This window comes from Mya arenaria, chromosome 1, assembly GCF_026914265.1.
Source record: "Mya arenaria isolate MELC-2E11 chromosome 1, ASM2691426v1".
Classification (NCBI taxonomy): Eukaryota; Metazoa; Mollusca; class Bivalvia; order Myida; family Myidae; genus Mya; species Mya arenaria.
The window spans coordinates 33,149,042-33,168,268 of record NC_069122.1 but is presented as its reverse complement, the minus strand read 5'-3'; the positions used below and the strand labels follow the sequence as shown (position 1 = coordinate 33,168,268).

General features: G+C 35.8%; 1 protein-coding gene across 1 annotated transcript; it reads left to right on the top strand.

Moving 5' to 3' along the window:
- Positions 1-158: 158 nt before the first annotated feature.
- LOC128244732 (peroxisomal bifunctional enzyme-like) lies at positions 159-18,948 on the top strand. The gene is made up of 18 exons (XM_052962822.1): positions 159-533; positions 1,107-1,246; positions 2,373-2,511; positions 3,185-3,341; positions 4,608-4,734; positions 5,944-5,993; positions 6,746-6,892; positions 7,299-7,451; positions 9,552-9,695; positions 10,009-10,128; positions 11,088-11,240; positions 12,496-12,564; positions 13,186-13,288; positions 14,629-14,775; positions 15,779-15,903; positions 16,946-17,043; positions 17,423-17,532; positions 18,232-18,948. The coding sequence occupies exons 1-18, from the start codon at positions 463-465 to the stop codon at positions 18,333-18,335; spliced, it is 2,157 nt and encodes a 718-aa protein (XP_052818782.1). The 5' UTR covers positions 159-462; the 3' UTR covers positions 18,336-18,948.
- Positions 18,949-19,227: the final 279 nt, after the last annotated feature.

Here is a 19,227-nt window from a genome sequence, read left to right as displayed (position 1 = left end):
CATTTAAGTGAAATAAACATATAATAAAAGCAATTAAGATGTTTTACTTCTTTTAAAGTAAATAAATCATGTAAACTATATGGAAAAAAATGTTTGCAAATACGAAACGCTCGATGTGCGAAACGAAAGTAAAAGTGAAAGTAAAATGTAAACAAAAGAAATACGGCAAGACATTAACTGTTCAAGCTTTCAATCGTACAGCTGAATCTCGGTTTCGTCTTGTGCCAGAAAGGCGCTCTATTGAAAATATAACATTTCTAACTATTTCAATATTGTAAATATATAAGTCACATCGGAATCATCTAGCATTTAGGTGTGATTAAGTGGAACTCTTTCTTTGACATCCCAAATTTTGAACCTGATACTCATGAGATTAACACCATACTAGATTTTGACCCATTAGTTTTGTCGGTTCTATATAAGATCAGATGAAGAAGTAGTTAGGAGATTGGATGCACAACTATGGCTGATTACTTCGTACAGAACTCTGTGGCTGTAATTCAGCTGAATAACCCTCCAGTAAATTCTCTAGGGTAAGATCAACTTCGTTCATTAGTACAGTATATATAATTATGATGATTGTGTACTTTTGTGAGGGGAATGTATACTTATAGGGAGGAATAATCAAAATAAGGAACACTTCATGGTTTGTATAAGAAATGTTTGACATACAATATGAGTTAGCTAAAGAACTTCAGCGAACACGTTATATATTACCTTTTGGGACGTGTTAGTAAACATCAAAGAAATAAATATCAACATTAAAGTTATGGAAGTTTGAATCTCCTAAAGAAGCCAGAACTAACTTTGAGTCTCCTAAAAACTGCTTTGAGCTACTAAGGACTCCTACATGTACATGTAAATGTAGGAGTAAGAGCCACTAAGAACTACTATTTAAGAGAAAGAGCTTCTAAGAACTACTAAGAGTAAGAACTACTATTAGAAGAAGAAGTAGAAGCTTAACAATAACTACTTATATTTTTAAAACCCTGGAAATAAAAGGGAGCTTTGACATTGATAAAGAGGTATGTACTTTTCATTAATTTATCTATCAATTGCAATGCATCATAGTTTTACATCTAAACTTTTTTAAATACTTTTTGCAGGAGCAAAGTGCGAACTGCCATTTATGAAAATGTGCAGAAGGCTAACAGGGACCCCGCAGTAAAAGGCGTGGTTTTGGTCGGAAAAGGTCGGAACTTCTGTGCTGGGGCCGATATCAAGGAGTTTGATGGTGGCAATAAAGGTTTTAACTTTTTTATGTACATGTAGTTGACCCTAGAATATTTTGAAACTAATCATGTAAAATGTACTATGCAAATGTTTTTATTGTTATATTTTTACCATCAGCACATTTGTATATACTGGTATATGTTATATTCGACCAAAAATAAGATAACTCAACATTTTAGACCAAAAAATGAGCCAAATGCCTGTGATTTATTGAACTTGGATTGGAAATAAAACAATGACTTTCATCAGTTCCTGTTATAGAAATATTATTTGAAGTGAAGTCATAGTATAACTGATTGGCTATCTGACATTTACAGTGAGAAGTTTCACACTCTCATGCTTAGAGGGTCATTGGATGGCCATTGTCTATATGTCTGTTGTCCACAATTGGTTTGTTAAAACTCTAGAAGGCACAATTTAGGTCCAAAATCAATGAAACTTAGAAAGAATGTTTGTCTCCATATGATTAAGGTCATGTGGGGTCAATTGTTAACTACATAAAGTCAAATCAAGATAAACCATTGAGAGGCAACAGTTTTGGTCTAAAATCAATGAAACTTGGTTAGAACTTAGAATGTTGATGTTTTTCCATAAAATCTTAAAAATCAAACTTGATGCTGGTGCATATATATGCTTTTAAAAACTAGGTTATTAGGCGCGTAGCTGCCTATGCACAAGTACACGGCTGAATCCACATGATACTGACAAAAAATAAAACAATTCAGCCAAAGTTACTGTATTTGTTCTTGACAATACATATGCTGTTACAGACATGGACATTGTCATTGAAAATGTAATTATGGAGTTCAGTGGCAAAAGGACAGAATTAATTATTAACATAATCAGTGTTTATTTGTTTGCTATTTTACAGAAAAAAATCTGCCGAGAATAGGGATTATTTGTTGATTAATTATCCTAAAACTGTTAAAAAAATTTTTTTACAACACTCTAGCATCCATAATTTTCTATCCATTGCAATATTCATTAAACATTCAAAACAAATATTCCAAGAGTAATGATGCTTTGAGGTAAGCAACAGGGCCATGCTGGACATGTTTCTGATATTTGCCATTGGGGGTCACATATGATCCTTTTAAAAGAACATTTGTTTTTTTAAATAAAAATCTCATTTCTTTCAGGGGCATGGATCACGGATATTGGTACCTACATGGACAATATGCGAAAGCCGGTTGTCGCGGCGATAGAGGGGGTGGCTCTTGGAGGAGGGCTAGAAGTGGCTATGTTTTGTCACTACAGGATAGCCACTAGCTCAGCCAGGTATTGAATATCATATTGAAGTTTTTTGGTAAGAGATATTGAGGAACATTGTGTTTGTTTTCAGAACTGTTGAACTGCTATATATGATAATTTGGACATATCAACCCACCCTCGCTAAGGACTTATTCGATTCTTAAAGCTGGAATATCAGACAGCAATACCTAGTTATATGTTGCAGCTGCATTGTTGGAGAGGGAAAATAAGGCTTTAATAATTGAAGTCAAGTTAGCTTTATCAGAATGCAACATTACATACATGTATTTTCTCAGCAGACGGTACAGGTTTTGAGGCACAGATGTTTTTTTTGTTTGCATCATGCTGTAAAGATATTCAATTATTTCTGTTGACCGGGGGAGTGGAGCCAATCAGATTAAAAAAGTGACATCAACCCTCCCTCAATATAATATTATGTCACTTAGACCATATAACATTGTACAAGACTATTTTGAATGTTTATTAACACTTGATTAAAGTTAAATGCAATAAATTTTTTTATCACTTTTTCACTTAACATAGTCATGGCTATTTATAGGTGTGTTTTCTTCTGAAATTTTCTTTTCACAATAGAAGCTTGACCCTTTTTATCAATCCCGATTAGAAAACTCTTTCCTCTAACTCTAAGGCCTGTGTTTATCCTTGAACGTACATGAACAATTCATACTTCCTACCATAGAGTAGGCCAGCCAGAGGTGGCCATCGGCCTTATCCCTGGAGGAGGTGGCACTGTGAGGCTACCGAGGGCTGTTGGCCTGAAGAATGCCCTAGATATCATCGTCACTGGTAGACATGTGAGCGCTGGGGCTGCTGCCAAGATGGGCCTCATTAACAAGGTTTGGGGTTACATTTTGCTTCTGTCAGTAACATATTGCTTGTAAATCGTTGATCAACTTGAGTTAACTCTGGAATAGTATGCTTTGGTGTACAAAAAGAAGTGTAATGTTGGTGTAAAAGTTATGAAATCGATATTCACATGAACTTTACAAAGTTACATACATTACATATATACCAAGGAAAGGACTCAACTTGATCTTAAAGCGAATCCCTTTAAAGGCCTAGTTTAAGGAATGTTTGGCATGACAATCCCCTGCTGTACATCTCCTGCTAATTTCACTGATGTCAAAGTAGGGGCCTATTTTATGTGTATTTATTTATTGGCTCAGGGCCATTTAGGGTCCATTTCTATTATAAAACCTCCCAAACTGCACAGCAGGATATTCAGATCAGAGAGCTGATAAGACAATTAGGCAATTAGATCAAGATCAATACACAGAGGTTGTTTACTAATACATGGTGTTTTTTGGGGTGTGTGTGTGTGTGGGGGGGGGGGGTTCACTTATAGAAGGATTAAACTAGGCCTTTAAGTTTCAATGAGAAAAACAATATTAGTAAAATATAGTATTCATGGTTATATATTCCTTAAGAAAAAAGTAGGATGGGACGGCCAAATAGAAAGAGAAATATCAGAATGTTATGGTTAATACATCGTCAGGTTCCGCCGATACTCTACTATGCTATGTCTCATTGTGTACCGTTACAGATTTGGCTAGGAAAATCTTGCAATCATGAATAATTAATGAGACAGTTTCATAGGTTGTGCATGGAACCAGATACTTTTCCTTTGAATATATCCTTGCAAAAACTAAGATTTTATTCAAATTTCGGTAAAACATTTGAGCTAAATTAGTAGGGCAATATGACATCAATTTCAAGCTATATTTCACTATTATAATAAGAAATTATTAATAATAATAATAATAGTAATAATAATAATAATTAATAATAATAATGATAAAAATAATAATAATAACAAAAGCTTTATTTACCAAAGGTTACACATTTAGACATATGAGAACATATATTCTAATTTTCAATATGTCCTTCAAACTAAAAAAAAACAAAATAAAAAATAAAAAAACAACATTATTCTTAAAAATAAGTCACCTGTCACTGTTAAACCTAGAAAGATACATTTACATATAAAACTATTAAACATTCTGTTAATAAATGCATTCATACTTAAACATTTTCTGACAGAGATTATCTAGTAACACGAAAGCAACATTTTTTGATAAATGACCATGGGTTTATATTTTCAGATAGTGTCGGGAAACATCCTTGAGGAGGGGATCAAGTTTGCCTTATCTAAGGCCCACATTGACACGAGCATTGTGTGTCTGCGAAACAGGAGCGTGGACATTGGAAACATTGACCAGATAGCAGAAGGTAGGGTTAAGCTATCAGAGTTCAAACTCTTCGCATAATTATGGTCACCAAGTCAATTTACGGTCAAAATAATAAATCATTTTCTAAATAGTTATTTAGTCACTTCTCACTCGAATGATTAAATATGCAAAAAGTTAACAAAAATCATCAGTAGTGGCATTAACCATCAAGCATAGCAACAAATACAAAACCCACTGCCTTTGTGTTTGGTACACACCTAGCTGTTGGCAAGAATTTATATACCGGCAGTGTAAAATTTGCTGAAGTGCCATAACATGTTTTGGTGGAAAAGGACCTTGAATTATGTTAAAATATTAAATTTCGTCTTTAAGCTCATCATTTTGGGGGGTAATAAAGAGTTGATGTATTGTGGTAGTTTAAGTGTCGTTTTCTTCATGGTGTTGTCATGCTAAAAAACTTGAAGGCCATAACTCCAAAAATTTTAAAGATATTCAAATGAAAATCGATATCATCATATAAAATTATGAAGGCACATAAATCTGATAGTTTTTTCAATTTTGCCCTTTTTAACCCCAAAAAATGAAGAAATGCTTTTAACATTTCTCAAAAGCCTTTGAAGTTATTGAAATGAAACTTGGTAAACATGTTGCTATTGGCGTTGGCTTCGTGGCGCTCTCTTTGTTTGCTAAGTGGATGTTGTCTTTATATAAGTATAAGAATCATATTTCACTTACATATTTATGTTAAAGTGACATTCTTATTCAAATTCAATAAATACATAATAATTATGTATGTCCAACATAAATATTGACTGATAAAGCTTTAACTACTTACTAAATAATGCATTTATGGAAAATATGGAAAATATAAATTGCAGAAAGCGCATAAATATTAAATGATTGGTGAGTGCTTAAAGAATTACTGTGACCTATTATAGTTATTTTAGGAAGAAAAACCGTGTTTTATGCTAATTTCTTTCAAATTTAACTTGGTATCCTACATAAGAACCATTGTATTCGACATTTATTCATCCTTTTTGGAATATCAAAACCATATTATAAATTATGGTACCGGTAAATCTTTTTGGGAGTAAGAGTGCATATTTAATATTCCGATATGTCATATTGAAAAAATCATCAACCTTAATATCTTGAATAATTTTGTTGTGTTTTCCATTTCTTGTCCAATTCATTCCTCTGATTTCAATAATGGCATAAAACAAAATATACATGTCCTCATATTTTTCAGCTGAGATGGCCAGAGTGAAAAACAAATACAGGGGCTTCATGGCACCAGTTGTAAGTTCTGAGAGAGTACATGTGTTGTAAATCACAAACTGCATACTTGGGCCTTTAATATTTTTATCAACATAAGATGTCAGGATTTTTTTCAACAGCTACAATCATGCAAGAAAAAAAATATTATTATGTAGTAAACTTAATTATTTTAGCAATTTGGAATAGCATTATGATTTTGTTGCTTATCATTCGCTTTTTCTTTGTGTGAACCTTTTATTTACCAGGTTTTCCCAAAGTAAAACCTGTTTATTAGAATGTAGTACATGGCTGTATGTGCAGGCGGGCGGGAGGGCTGTGTCAAACTCAAGTATGGTATTGAAAAACTTTAGTTAGAGTTGACATATTCTGACCAAACTTGATATAAAGGAAGAGTTTATGAAGAAATTTCATGGGATTGCATTTGGAGCCCCTAGGATCAAGGTCAAGATCAATGTTACTAAAAATAGAAAGATGATTGGTACTGAATAACTTTAGTTAGGCTTGACATAACTTGGTATATAGGAAAAGTTAATGGAAACCTTTCATGGGATATCCTTCGAAGCCCCTTATTAAGCATAGACTGGTTCTTATCATATATTAAGCTAAAGTTTAGTGTCAAGAAAACTACTACTTCATTCCCTAATGAAATGATTAAGCATGTATTAAATTGCAGATTTGTGTCTATACTCAACGGACAACTGTTTTCAAATTGATGTGATACAGGACACCAGAAAAGCATCCTGTTATAATATCCCCTGCATATTCCTTTTCAGTTCTGTGTGAAGGCAGTCGTAGAAAACTGTCGTCTGCCGTATGAAAAGGCCATTGATAATGAAAACAAGATCTTCATGGATCTTAGGTCTTCCAACCAGTCAAAGGCTCTCCGATACGCATTCTTTGCTGAGAGACAAATCAGCAGGGTAACTATGAGATTGTTATTAAATTATAATATACTAAGTGGTAATTAGAGTATGAAAAGTATAGTCTGACAGTGTTTCTTTTCGACTGAAATTTGGCCTAATTTAACATTCCCAGAAAGTATACTTTTTTCACAAAAAATCAACTCAAAATTCAAAAGTTTAATATATGTATATATATATATATATATATATATATATATATATATATATATATATACATATTTTTTAAATCACTCGGAAATCCCAATTTTGTTTTTTTCAGATTTTTCAATCAATAAATATTGAAACTACCGGCATGAAACATACAATTATCCATCCCTTTTAATTTTGACAGATATATATATATAAAGTATAAATATATATAATAAATATCAATGCTAACCATGTTCTTGTAATGGACTTTCAGTGGGAGTTACCATCTGGAGGGAACTACAAGACAACCAAGCCCATGCCAGTGCGTACCGCAGGCGTGATTGGTGCAGGCACCATGGGTGGGGGTATTGCCCTGTGTCTCATCACTTCTGGCATTCCCTGTGTCCTTGTGGAGCAAAATAAGGAGGTATGTGTCTTACACGTGTATTAGTCTATACAATCACTATTGGATGTGTGTGTACAACAGGCGTGATTGGTGCAGACAGATAAGCCTTAAACACACATTATTAAGGAGGTATGTGTCTAACATGTGTATAAGTCAAGTAGAACAAATTGATGTGTGTGTACCACAGGCGTGATTGGTGCAGACAGATAAGGAGGTATGTGTCTTACATGTGTATTAGTCTACTAGCACTTTTAGATGTGTGTGTACCACAGGCGTGATAGGCGCAGGCACCATTGGCGGAGGTATTGCCCTGTGTCTCATCACTTCTGGCATTCCCTGTGTCCCTGTGGAGCAAAATAAAGAGGTATGTGTGGTATATGTGTATTAGTCTACAAACACTATTACTATTGGATGTGTGTGTTCCACAGGCGTAATTGGTGCAGACAGATAAGGATGTATGTGTCTGTACATTTGTATTAATCTACAATCACTTTTCGATGTGTGTGTACCACAGGCGTGATTGATGCAGACATATAAAGAGGTATGTGTCTTACATGTATATAAGTCTACTAGCACTATTAGATGTGTGTGTACCGCAAGCGTGCATTAGTGCAGGCATCATGGGCAGGGTATTGCCCTGTTCCTCATCACTTCTGGCATTCCCTGTGTCCTAGTGGAGTAAAATAAGGAAGTATCTGTCTTACATGTGTATTAGTCCACGAACTTTTGTTACCCACATATGTAATAGGCACCATGGGTGTGTGTGTGTGGGGGGGGTGTATTGCTCTGTATTTTTTAATTACTTCTGGCTTGTGCAGCAAAACAAAGTGTTATTGTCGTAGATGGTTATTATTCCAAAAGACACCATCTGGTGCGTACTATCATGGGTGTGTGTGTGTCTCGGGTTGATGGACTCAACCAGGTACCAGTGGAAGAGGTATTGCCCTGTGTCTCATAGTTTTCAGGATTCCCTGTGTAAAGGGGGTCCAAGGCTGGGAGGTATGAGTCTTGCATGTGTTTTCGTCAACTGGACACTATCCGGTGTGTTCCAACCATGAGTATGTGTATACCTCTGGCACGGTAGACTCACATAGGTATCAATCGATGAGGAATTGCCCTGTGTCTCATAATTTTCAGGATTCCCTGTGTACTTAGAGGCCAAGGCAGGGAGGTATGAGTCTTGCATGTGTTTTAGTAAACTGGACAAAATCCGGTGTGTTCCAACCATGGGCATGTTTATACCTCTGCCATGATAGACACAGCCAGGTATCATGAGATGAGTGTTGTCCTGTGTCTCATTAGTTCCGAGATTCCCTGTGTCCTTGGGAGCCAAAACAGGGAGTTTTGCATGACACTTAACAATCACTATTTGAAGTATGTGTTCTGACATTATGAGGTAGGTGTGATAATGTTCCTGCCCCCTAAGAATTCCTGAATGCCACAAAAAAAAAGATCATTGTAAGTTTTTAACTTCTTTCCTGAATTAATAAAACATCTTAGGTCATTTCTTAACCTTAAGTCATTTTCTTATATGAGATAATGGCTTGATAATTTCTGAATTCCTTTATTGTCATTGCCTTTATTGAAAATACATGCTTTTATGTAAAAAACACCTATATTTTTCTTTAAATTTGATTTTTAATTTTTTTAGAAAATTACTTAAGTTAAGAATTACTTTAAAGCTGCACTCTCACAGATTGAAGGTTTTGACAACTTTTTTATTTTTGTTTTGGAACGAACCAATTTTTGCGAAAATCCATGGAAACCTGTTAAATAAGACTGCTGACAAAAAATTAGATCGCAGATTTTTATATTTCAGTCCAAAAATAGATCTTTTATGCATTTTTCTTAAACCGTTAGTAACAGTTTAGGCCATAAAACATTAAGTTTCGAACGGAAATACGAAAATCTGCGATCTGATTTTTTGTCAGCAATCTTATATTATTGGTTTGCAGATATTTACACAAAAATTTGCTCTTTCAAAGACAAAAAATAAAAAAGTTGTCAAAACGGTATATCTGTGAGAGTGCAGCTTCAAGATGTTTTATGAATATCGGCCCTGTTTATTGATTAACATGTTCATATAATTATAAATTTATTTTCTGTGTACCTGTGTTTCAGTTCCTGGACAAGGGTCTTGAGCTGATGAAGAGTCAATTGATGATGACGGTCAAGCTGGGAAAGATGACCAGTGACCAGGCCATGAAGTGCTGGGATACACTCAAACCAAGCGTTCTCCTAGAGGACATGAAGACTGTCGACCTGGTAGGTCAGACTTATTGAGCCTCATTTCACAATATTTTGCCTTCTGACAGAAACTGACCGTCTTCTATAGTCTAAGAAATATTGCATATTTTTCTGTCAAAAAAAGTTATTTAGAAATTAACGTCACTTGTTTGTTTACATAGGCTGTGACCCGTGGCGACCCATGTGAGAACCCCTTTGAAGTCACGTGGTTCCAGATGAAATTTAAATATAACTGAAATATAGAGAATGGGGCATAAAAGGTTTGGATATAAATAGAATAGAATAGTAATAAATTGACATGTTAACTGTATGAAAGGAATATAAATTACAGGTGATTGAAGCAGTGTTTGAGGACTTGAAGTTGAAGAGGGATATCTTTGAGAAGCTCGACAAGATTTGCAAGCCAGAGACCCTCCTGTGTACCAACACATCTACCCTGGACATTGACTCGGTATGCAGGGTTTACGCTTTAAAGGTTGTTGTATACATGGCACTGGAGCTATTCCATTTAAAGGGACTGTTCACCAGATTGGCACCAAAAAAAGTTTTTATCTGTAACGAATCTCAGGACAATTATTCAATGAAATGTTTTACACTTTAATATCATAATTGTAAAGAAAATTACCAAAATGTAAAAAAAATTGAGTCGGAGGCCGGGTTCGAACCGGGGTCGTCAAAATTGCAATCTAGTGTTGTATCCACTGTGTTACGAAGGCATACCCTTAAAGGTTGAAATATTTCAGCTATATACCTAACTTGGTAATATCACGTGATAACATCGACTAGCCAATCACGCATGAGAAATGAATTCTACTAGGTAAACATCAGTTTTTAATGGAAAAATACCCCCCCCCCCCCATCCAAAAAAAAAAACTGCGAAAAAAAAAAAAATTGTAAACTATGTGGTACTTCAGTTAGTAAGCCTCAATGGATTGTACACATCGATACCAAGTTTATGTCAGTTTTCGATATTTTTTTTTCGCTGTTTCATCATACGGAGTACAGCCCAGCCCCTTTAAACATGCAACCCATCCCAGGAATGTAAAATAAAGATATTAATTACTTGTATATTTTCAGTAATATTTTAAGCACTCTTTTCTTTTAAGGAAGTTTTGCCTGTGTATAATGTTGTAGACACCGTTTTCATATTTATTTCATATCTACAGTTGAACCCCGTTGGTTCGAACTCTCAAAATACCTCGAGCCTCGTGAAATTCGAGCCAAGCGGGAATGCTTACATTCAGTAGAAAGAAGTCGGTTTTTAACATCCAGTTCGAGCCAACGAGGAAATCCAGCCAAGCGAGCTCGAACCAACGGGGTTCGACTGTATTTAATAGGAAGGCCTCTCTGGCGTAGCATCAAACATTTATTCCATACCGCATTTATTCTAAAGTCTAATTTTATTTTCAGATTGCCACTGCTACAAAGCGACAAGATAAGGTTGTGGGGACACATTTCTTCGCCCCTTCATACATCATGAAACTACTAGAGAACATATATGGCACACATACCTCCGCTGAAACGGTTGCTACTGTCATGAACCTGGGCAAGAGAATCAAGAAAGTAGGCGTCTATGTTAGCCCTTCTGCTTTCGAAAAAATGTCTAGGCATTGTGGTAGTCTTCATGCCGTTGTCGTAATGCAAAAACTTTAATCAACGCCGAATCGCTAGACCATTCAAGATATTTATATGAAACTGGGTACACATGTTGCCAGGTACAACTACGCTCATCATTATCAAGGCCCATAACTCTGATTTTATAATTGTTGAGATGGCCCTTGTGCTACTGAAAAACACACGGACAAGCAATGGCGGTCGCTAGGCGGCGTTTTTGTTTTTAGATCCTTTGATTTTCAAAGAAAGCTCGGGGTAATGCCGTGGTTCTGGCATTGTCGTTATCACCATCTTCGTCTGCAGCCCTGTTCTCAAAGTCACCTCACTTTGTCTGAAATATTCTTTGCCCCCCTCATCCACCATAAAACTACTAGAGAACATATATGGGACATACACGGTTGCTAGTGTTATGAACCTGGGCAGTAGGACCCAGGAAGTAGGGCCTGTATGTTAGCTCGATCTTTTTTCGAAGAAAAAATGTCTAGGTATGGTGATGTCTCCCTGTCATTGTCTTCGTTTTCGTGTAAAAAGATATTGTAATAAAACTTGGTACACATTTTTCCAGATACAACTATGCTCAAGGCCCATTACTCTTACTTTTATAGTTGTTGGGTTGGCTCGTGTTCAACTTAAAAAAACACACACAAACAAGCGTTATTGATCTTATCTGATTGTCAAAGGGCAACTTGTGGTAATACCTTCTCTTCCGCATTGTCGACATAATCCTCCTCGTCGGCGTTGCCGTCATCTTTTCTATCTCATCACTTTGTCTGAACTATTGTTCGAGTTACGCCAGTAGTTTAACTGCGATAAATTATGTGACCATGGCACTCTCTTAATGGGCTCTTAGATAAAATCAAATCGCTGTTTTCAATGTGCAAAATTATGATGACTTAAACTAGGAATGAGAATACACGGCATAGGGATTAACTGTCCTTGTGTATTGTCATCCCTACTCACCATGCAAAGTATTATAAACATGTCGAGGATGCGTGCAACACTATATAAAATAACACCTTTATAAATTCAGATAGTCACTTCAGTCTTGCCGCCATCCCCTGATATTTATGTGCAGAACCTTGAATTTTAACAGATGCTAACAATTGGACATTTAAATGACAAGGCATGTAAACAAACATAACGTTTTGCGTCTTTAATATTAAATGGTTCTTGATTTAATTTTTTAATCGTTTTCATATTTCAGGTTTCGGTGTTGGTTGGTTCGTGTACTGGATTTGTTGCCAATCGCATGTCAGGTCCCTACTCCCAGGAGGTAAGGAAATGCTGGCATACTGAAGCACTGATCAGTTAGGGTGGATTTCAACTCCCTTTAGCGAATTCAGTTATCAATTTTCTCTGAATAAGATTTGATGCTTTCCTTTTATAAAGATTTGTTCACAGATTTTATGTTGGCAGCAATATTTTTAGATTTTGGTGAAAGTGAGTTATTTTTCCGGACCTATTCCCTCTCGCACCGGGATTTCTGGGGAACAAACCTGTCCAGTTATCTTACTAACTAACGAACAAACAGCAGATACCCATTTGAACAGACTTTGTAAATCTAAGCCTTAAGTTATTCAAAGATTGGCAAAAATTGGCATTTTCTGTCTTATTTATAAATTAGTATCAACAACAGAGCTCTAATTTCTCACGATTTTTTTTCCATGACTGGTCCGAGCTCCTCTATGTTAATGTTTAAAGTTAAAACAAAACTAATACTAGTATGCTTAATATGTCCCCTTATGCAATAGATAGAGAATACACACGTATTCAACGGTGAAACATTCATCTTAGAAAAAATGAAAAATAAAATGTACCCCCATCCGCATTAAAAAATGGTCGAAAATCTAGCAATTAAATTATATTGGCCTAAGGTGTGTACTGTTTGCTTTAGGGGACATTCTGTATCGAGGAAGGCTCAACTCCTGCCGAGATTGACAGAGCTTTGAAAGACTTTGGAATGGCCATGGGGAAATACGAGGTCCAAGACCTCTCAGGTGTGTATTTCATTCTGGGAAACAGGATTCGAAGAGTTGTCAAATATTTTGTGTTTTCTATGCAAGTTCTTTTAGAGGAAATACCAGCTCTACAAACAAGATACATGCAAGTTGTCCTACAATTGCTTGTAAAAACATCCTAATTAAGGTAATTTCATTGGTCAATAGAACTTTATTAGGCTATAAATAGTGACTAATCGATGAACGTTTAGAATTTTACTGTCAGAGTTTTACCATGCAGTTCTATACATGTAGTTACTACGTAACTAAATGGATAACGACATTGTCAACATATAGATTACTAGCTTACAACACTTTTTCGAGTTCTCTACAGTCGTTTGAAGGGAATGTACTCTCGGCCAGGAGTGCCGTCCCTTTTAACTGTACATTGTGTTGAGCAGTGAACCGGATCGATGTTTTGGGATATAAGTTGTTTTACTTTTAGCACGGACCTATAAACCATGGTTTATAGGTCCGTGCTTTTAGACATTTAGGCATTTCGAGATTTTCTGACATTGTTTAACCAGTGTGTGTATACCACGTGATTAATTGCGTCATAAATGCTACGTCGGAAGGCAACAATTTGCTTCAAATGAAGTCTTGAAACAAAGATAACTTTACTATTTCTTCACCATTTTAAATGAAACATAGCGCAGTCTACGCTGCTTACGGAGCCCCGTCATCGGTCTTTTTCCAGAGTTTGATTAAGAGTTTAGTTTCTTAAAACATTTCAACAAACCATTTCTCAATACGGCCGTCTGACGGAGCACTGTCAAAACATTATTTTGGAAACAGGTTTGTCGAAGTGTTTGATGAAACTAATCACCTTATTAAACTTCGGTAATAAAACGAAGGCGGGGTTCTTTAAGCGGCATAGACTGCCCTTTATTTCATTTAAAAAGAAGAAGTAAAAGAAAAGTTATCTTTGTTTTAAGTCTTCATTTTAAGCAAAATATTGCCGTCCGACGTAGCATATATGACGTAATATGTCACGTAGTATACACACACTGTTAGTTTTTGTATGCTAGATCGTTGGTAGGCGTGAAGTCTTCGATTAAAAAAAAAATAATTAAGGTTAAATATCACTAAACGTTTACAGGTCATGTGACACCATAAGCAGGAGTTGATTTTAATCAAACATCTGTGCAATTTACTGGCCCTTCACCGACCACGGGCAATTAATTTGACTATTGACCAGGAAGTCATTCAGTATGATTACATTTTTTTTGTATACACTCTTGAAGGTCTAGCCTCATGAGATCTTTTATTAAAAAGCCTCATCAAACGACCTGGTATATGTAAAACACCTTTTTGAAAAATCCCCTGTACACTATTCCCAGGAGTGGACGTGGGTTACCGAATTCGACGAGAGGCGGCCAGGAAAGAAGGTGTAGAGCTGACCCCGGAGACAAGGTTCTTCAGGGGCGAGCGCAACTGCTCTCTCGTCGAGAGGCTAGTGGAGAAAGGTCGCCTTGGCAAGAAAGTTGGTATGTTTACTTTTCATGAGTCAACATCGAAGTGTGTGTGTGTAAGCTGATTTATACTAGCTCTCTGGTCTAGCCAATTTGGCGAGTGCTCCGATAAGATTGTTAGTCATTTTAGTGTTTTGGTGGCAAAGTGCACAGACAAAATGTAACCCTGGTTAGAGCTACCCTTTTCTTTAATTGCACCATTGTAAAGCACTGTCACAAAGGACCCCCATTTCACGTCCCTCCCGGAAGACGATTAGTATTTTTTAGTGGTGCGGCAGGGAATCAAACCTGCGATCCCTTGATAGACAGTCAAGTGTGTAACCACTAGACCACGGAACCGCCACTCAACAGCGAAGTTTACCATGTGATCATTTTTCAATAAAACAAATCATACATTCTTAAATCGGTGCTAGGGGTCGTAACCATCGATATTAAACCATGATGGTTAGTTTTCATATTCGGCAGTATTATCTGGTTGCGAATGATCACCTTACATTCCCCGATTTTGTTCATAAGTGTTGTGTAATAATAGTTTGTAAAATGTCATGTGTATAACTAAATGTATGCTATGTATAGAAATGTCATGTGTATAACTAAATGTATGCTATGTATAGAAATGTCATGTGTATAACTAAATGTATGCTATGTATAGAAATGCCATGTGTATAACTAAATGTATGCTATGTATAGAAATGTCATGTGTATAACTAAATGTATGCTATGTATAGAAATGTCATGTGTATAACTAAATGTATGCTTTGTATAGAAATGTCATGTGTATAACTAAATGTATTCTTTGTATAGAAATGTCATGTGTATAACTAAATGTATGCTTTGTATAGAAATGTCATGTGTATAACTAAATGTATTCTTTGTATAGAAATGTCATGTGTATAACTAAATGTATGCTATGTATAGAAATGTCATGTGCATAACTAAATGTATGCTATGTATAGAAATGAAATATTTAACAACGGATGTAATTGAAATTAGTTGCAATAGACTATTTATCATACAGGTAAGGGTTGGTACAAGTATGATAGTCCTAGCGGGAAGGTGGCGCACGTGGATCCCGAGGTGACCGAGATAATAGAGGAACACTGTCGGGCTCTTGGTATCCAGAGGCGTAACATTGGCATAAAGGTAGTACGACAGTTCACGTACTATAGTGTACAAAATTACCCCCTCCCCCCATACTCCATAACATAACATACTAGTACAGTGGAAACTCACTAAACCGGATCTCCACAAAACCGGAATCCTCGGGATACCGGACTTTTTTCAGAGTCCCGGTTTTCCCCTTCTATGTTCAATGTAAAATAATCCCTACAAAACCGGAACCTCGGAATTCCGGATACCGGACAAAAAATCGAGAAAATTTGTTACTTGTCAACGTAATTTTACCTCACAAAACCGGACGTATATTTGTTCAAACATGTCAAAATGATGTTGTGTATTAGGAATTCGCGTGTCACTTAATAAAATTACACTTCCATAATCGACTTCAGTGTGTTGTCTATTTGTGGTGTTTGTATTTTTGTATTTGGTGTGTATAAGTTGGTGTCTCTCGTTCATTGTCATTAGGGCCCTTGCCTTCTGCCTCTGAACATGGATATATTTTTAAAGCTGCACTCTCACAGATTGAACGTTTTGACAACTTTTTTATTTGTTGTCTTTGAACGAGCCAATTTATGCGTAAATATCTGCAAACCAGTGATAAAAGACTGCTGACAAAAGATCAGATTGCAGATTTTCATATTTCGGTTCCAAATTTGATGTTTTAAGCATTATCCTTAAACCTTTAGTAACGGTTTAAGCCATTAAACATTAAGTTTGGAATGGAAATATGAAAATCTGCGATCTCAACAGTCTTTCATCATTGGTTTGCAAATATTAAAGCAAAAAAATTCTAATTCCAAGACAAAAAATAAAAAAAAGTTGGAAAAACGACTACTGTAGTTTTCATTGTATAATTCTGATGGCCTAGTAATTACAAAATCGTCGTATGTTTTTATACTTTAAATGGAAAGATATCAATAGAGCATTAAAACGTAGTCAAGACTTTCATGTACACATATATGTAACGTTTCACAAAATCTCTACTATTTCTTTTTGCTTTAAAGGAGGAAAATAAGACAATTATACGACGCAAAGTAATAAAACATTTTATCAATTTTGAATACAGGAGGTAATGGAACGCATGCAGTTTGCGCTGATCAACGAGGGCTTTAAGATATTGGAGGAGGGGAAGTGCAGAATGGCCGAGGAAATTGACGTCATATGGTGGGTTTAAAGTTTGTGCCATTTTGTGGTACTGTGCATATATTTCTTAGGTGCATTGAAACTATTGATGTAAGTATTATGTAGAATTTAATGCCTTATATATTCCTCTGCAGTTTTCTCTTGCTGATACAGATTCGCGATTTTTTTTTGAATAACTGATTTCTACAAAAATGCATGTGATTTGGTTAAAGACAAAAAATAAACATACGAACGTCGACTACAATTGTATTGTTTATTTCGTATTCACGCTGTATGTGTCGGCCTGGCAAAGGTATATGGTTGGACCAATGTACTTTGTTACTTTCATTTTCAGGCTGTATGGGTTTGCGTGGCCAAGGTATATGAGTAGACCAATGTACTTTGTTACTTTAATTTTCAGGCTGTATGGGTTTGCGTGGCCAAGGTATATGGGTGGTCCAATGTACTTTGCTAGTCAGGTTGGACTGAAGAAAATATACGAGAGAGTTTGTTACTACCACAAGAAATACCGTGAGTATTTGAAGGACTTTTTGTATGACGAAATGAAGTGTGGCAAATCATAAGAAGTGTTAAAACTAAGATACCAAAAGCTGGAAACTTTCAGCAAATGTTGATATTCGCTCAAATATCGTCTTTGAAGGCCACATTTTTCTTTAGCGGTAACAAAGCTTATAATTACTTAAGTACATCTTTGTTGTTGCGTAATTTGTTGAATGACATTATCACGTGATGTTGTCAATGTATTGTTAAGATGTCAAAGGAAGTCCCTGGGGTTTTGTGGTTTAGTCGTCGGTTTGTTTAGTTTTGTGTTGACTTTGCCGGCGTGGGTTCACACCTCACTTCAACAAAACAGCTATTTAAACTTTAACTGTTTTGTTTCTGCAATTTAGATATTATGGAGTAAAATAATGATAAAATAAGTATATTCAGATCACTTGGTGTTTAGCAGTTTATTGGCCAAACTCAGTGAGAGTGATCGCTCTTTGAATCAGTGGGAAGATGCAGCGAGGGACAGCAATTTGTTGTTATTCTACTTATATACTTACATGTTCATTTTCTATTTTCAGCATACAGCTATCACTGGGTGCCCAGCAGTTTATTGGGCAAAAGCTAATTGTGAGTGATCTCCCTTTGAGTCAGTGGGGAGAGGCAGCGATGGGCAGCGAGGGCTATTTCCCATAAACTAAAATTTTCATTCACTATTTTCAGCCTACAGTTATCACTGGGTGCCCAGCAGTCTATTGGCCAAACTCAGTGAGAGTGGCCTCCCTTTGAGTCAGTGGGGAGAGGCAGCAAGGGGCAGCAAGTTGTAGTGACCTCCGTTTGAGTCAGTGGGGCGAGGCAGCGAGGGGCAGCAAGTTGTAGTTTTGTTGCTGCCGCGGATTTCTTGTCGATATACTTTGTTATATATTAAAATATAAACTTGGTTAAAGTGGGAATTTAAAAAAAACGTAATAGAAACGCCTATTTTAAAAACAATTATTTTTGATATTTTCAAGCTCTTGAAACGGAGTTTTAGCATTAGTCTATGAAACAAATTGTTGCGATTACTAATGTGTAATCTTATTACATGTATGTTATTAGATTTGTTTTAATTTTTATATACATATGGAATCAAAATGTTATTGACGTAGTGAAATACTTCCTTGTCCATTGCGCGATGATTTTGTTACTGACTTGTTACTGAGCTTATTATATCAAACTCGATGGATTTGGAGGAATTCTATTGATTTTTATTCTGATTGTATTTTTATGTCACCCTTTCGCTTTCAACTTTCAAAAGTGTAACGGTGGTTGTTTATGGTAGCTTTTGTGATAAAGTATTGTCTATTCTGTATTCATCTTCTTCTTATTTTATTTTGTTATATGAATTTATGTTGTAATTGTCTGTAAAAGCCGAATTACCGATTAAATAATCAGAAATTGTTTTGACTTTTCTTATTTTAAGTTTGTTTTTTTTAACATTATGTTAATATCACATGCGTAGCACCCTATATGTAAAGCGATCATGTCCGCTGTCGTCGTCCACAGCGTCCAATTGTCATGTTAGCTCTTTAACTTAAGCACTTGTTCTTTAATCCTTACCTAAATTGGTATCAATGTATAAGAGCATACTTTCTCAAATATGTTTGATCAGCAGCCAGATAACACTTTTCAGTTGGTGCTAAAGCCCTTCAATTGTCCAAATTCCTTTTTTCTCCCTCT

Coding starts and splice junctions, on each gene's coding strand:
- LOC128244732 (XM_052962822.1), top strand. CDS start 463: ATGGCTGATTACTTCGTACAGAACTCTGTGGCTGTAATTCAGCTGAAT. Junction 1,247..2,372: donor GTTTGATGGTGGCAATAAAG/GTTTTAACTTTT, acceptor CATTTCTTTCAG/GGGCATGGATCACGGATATT. Junction 15,904..16,945: donor GGCGTAACATTGGCATAAAG/GTAGTACGACAG, acceptor TTTTGAATACAG/GAGGTAATGGAACGCATGCA.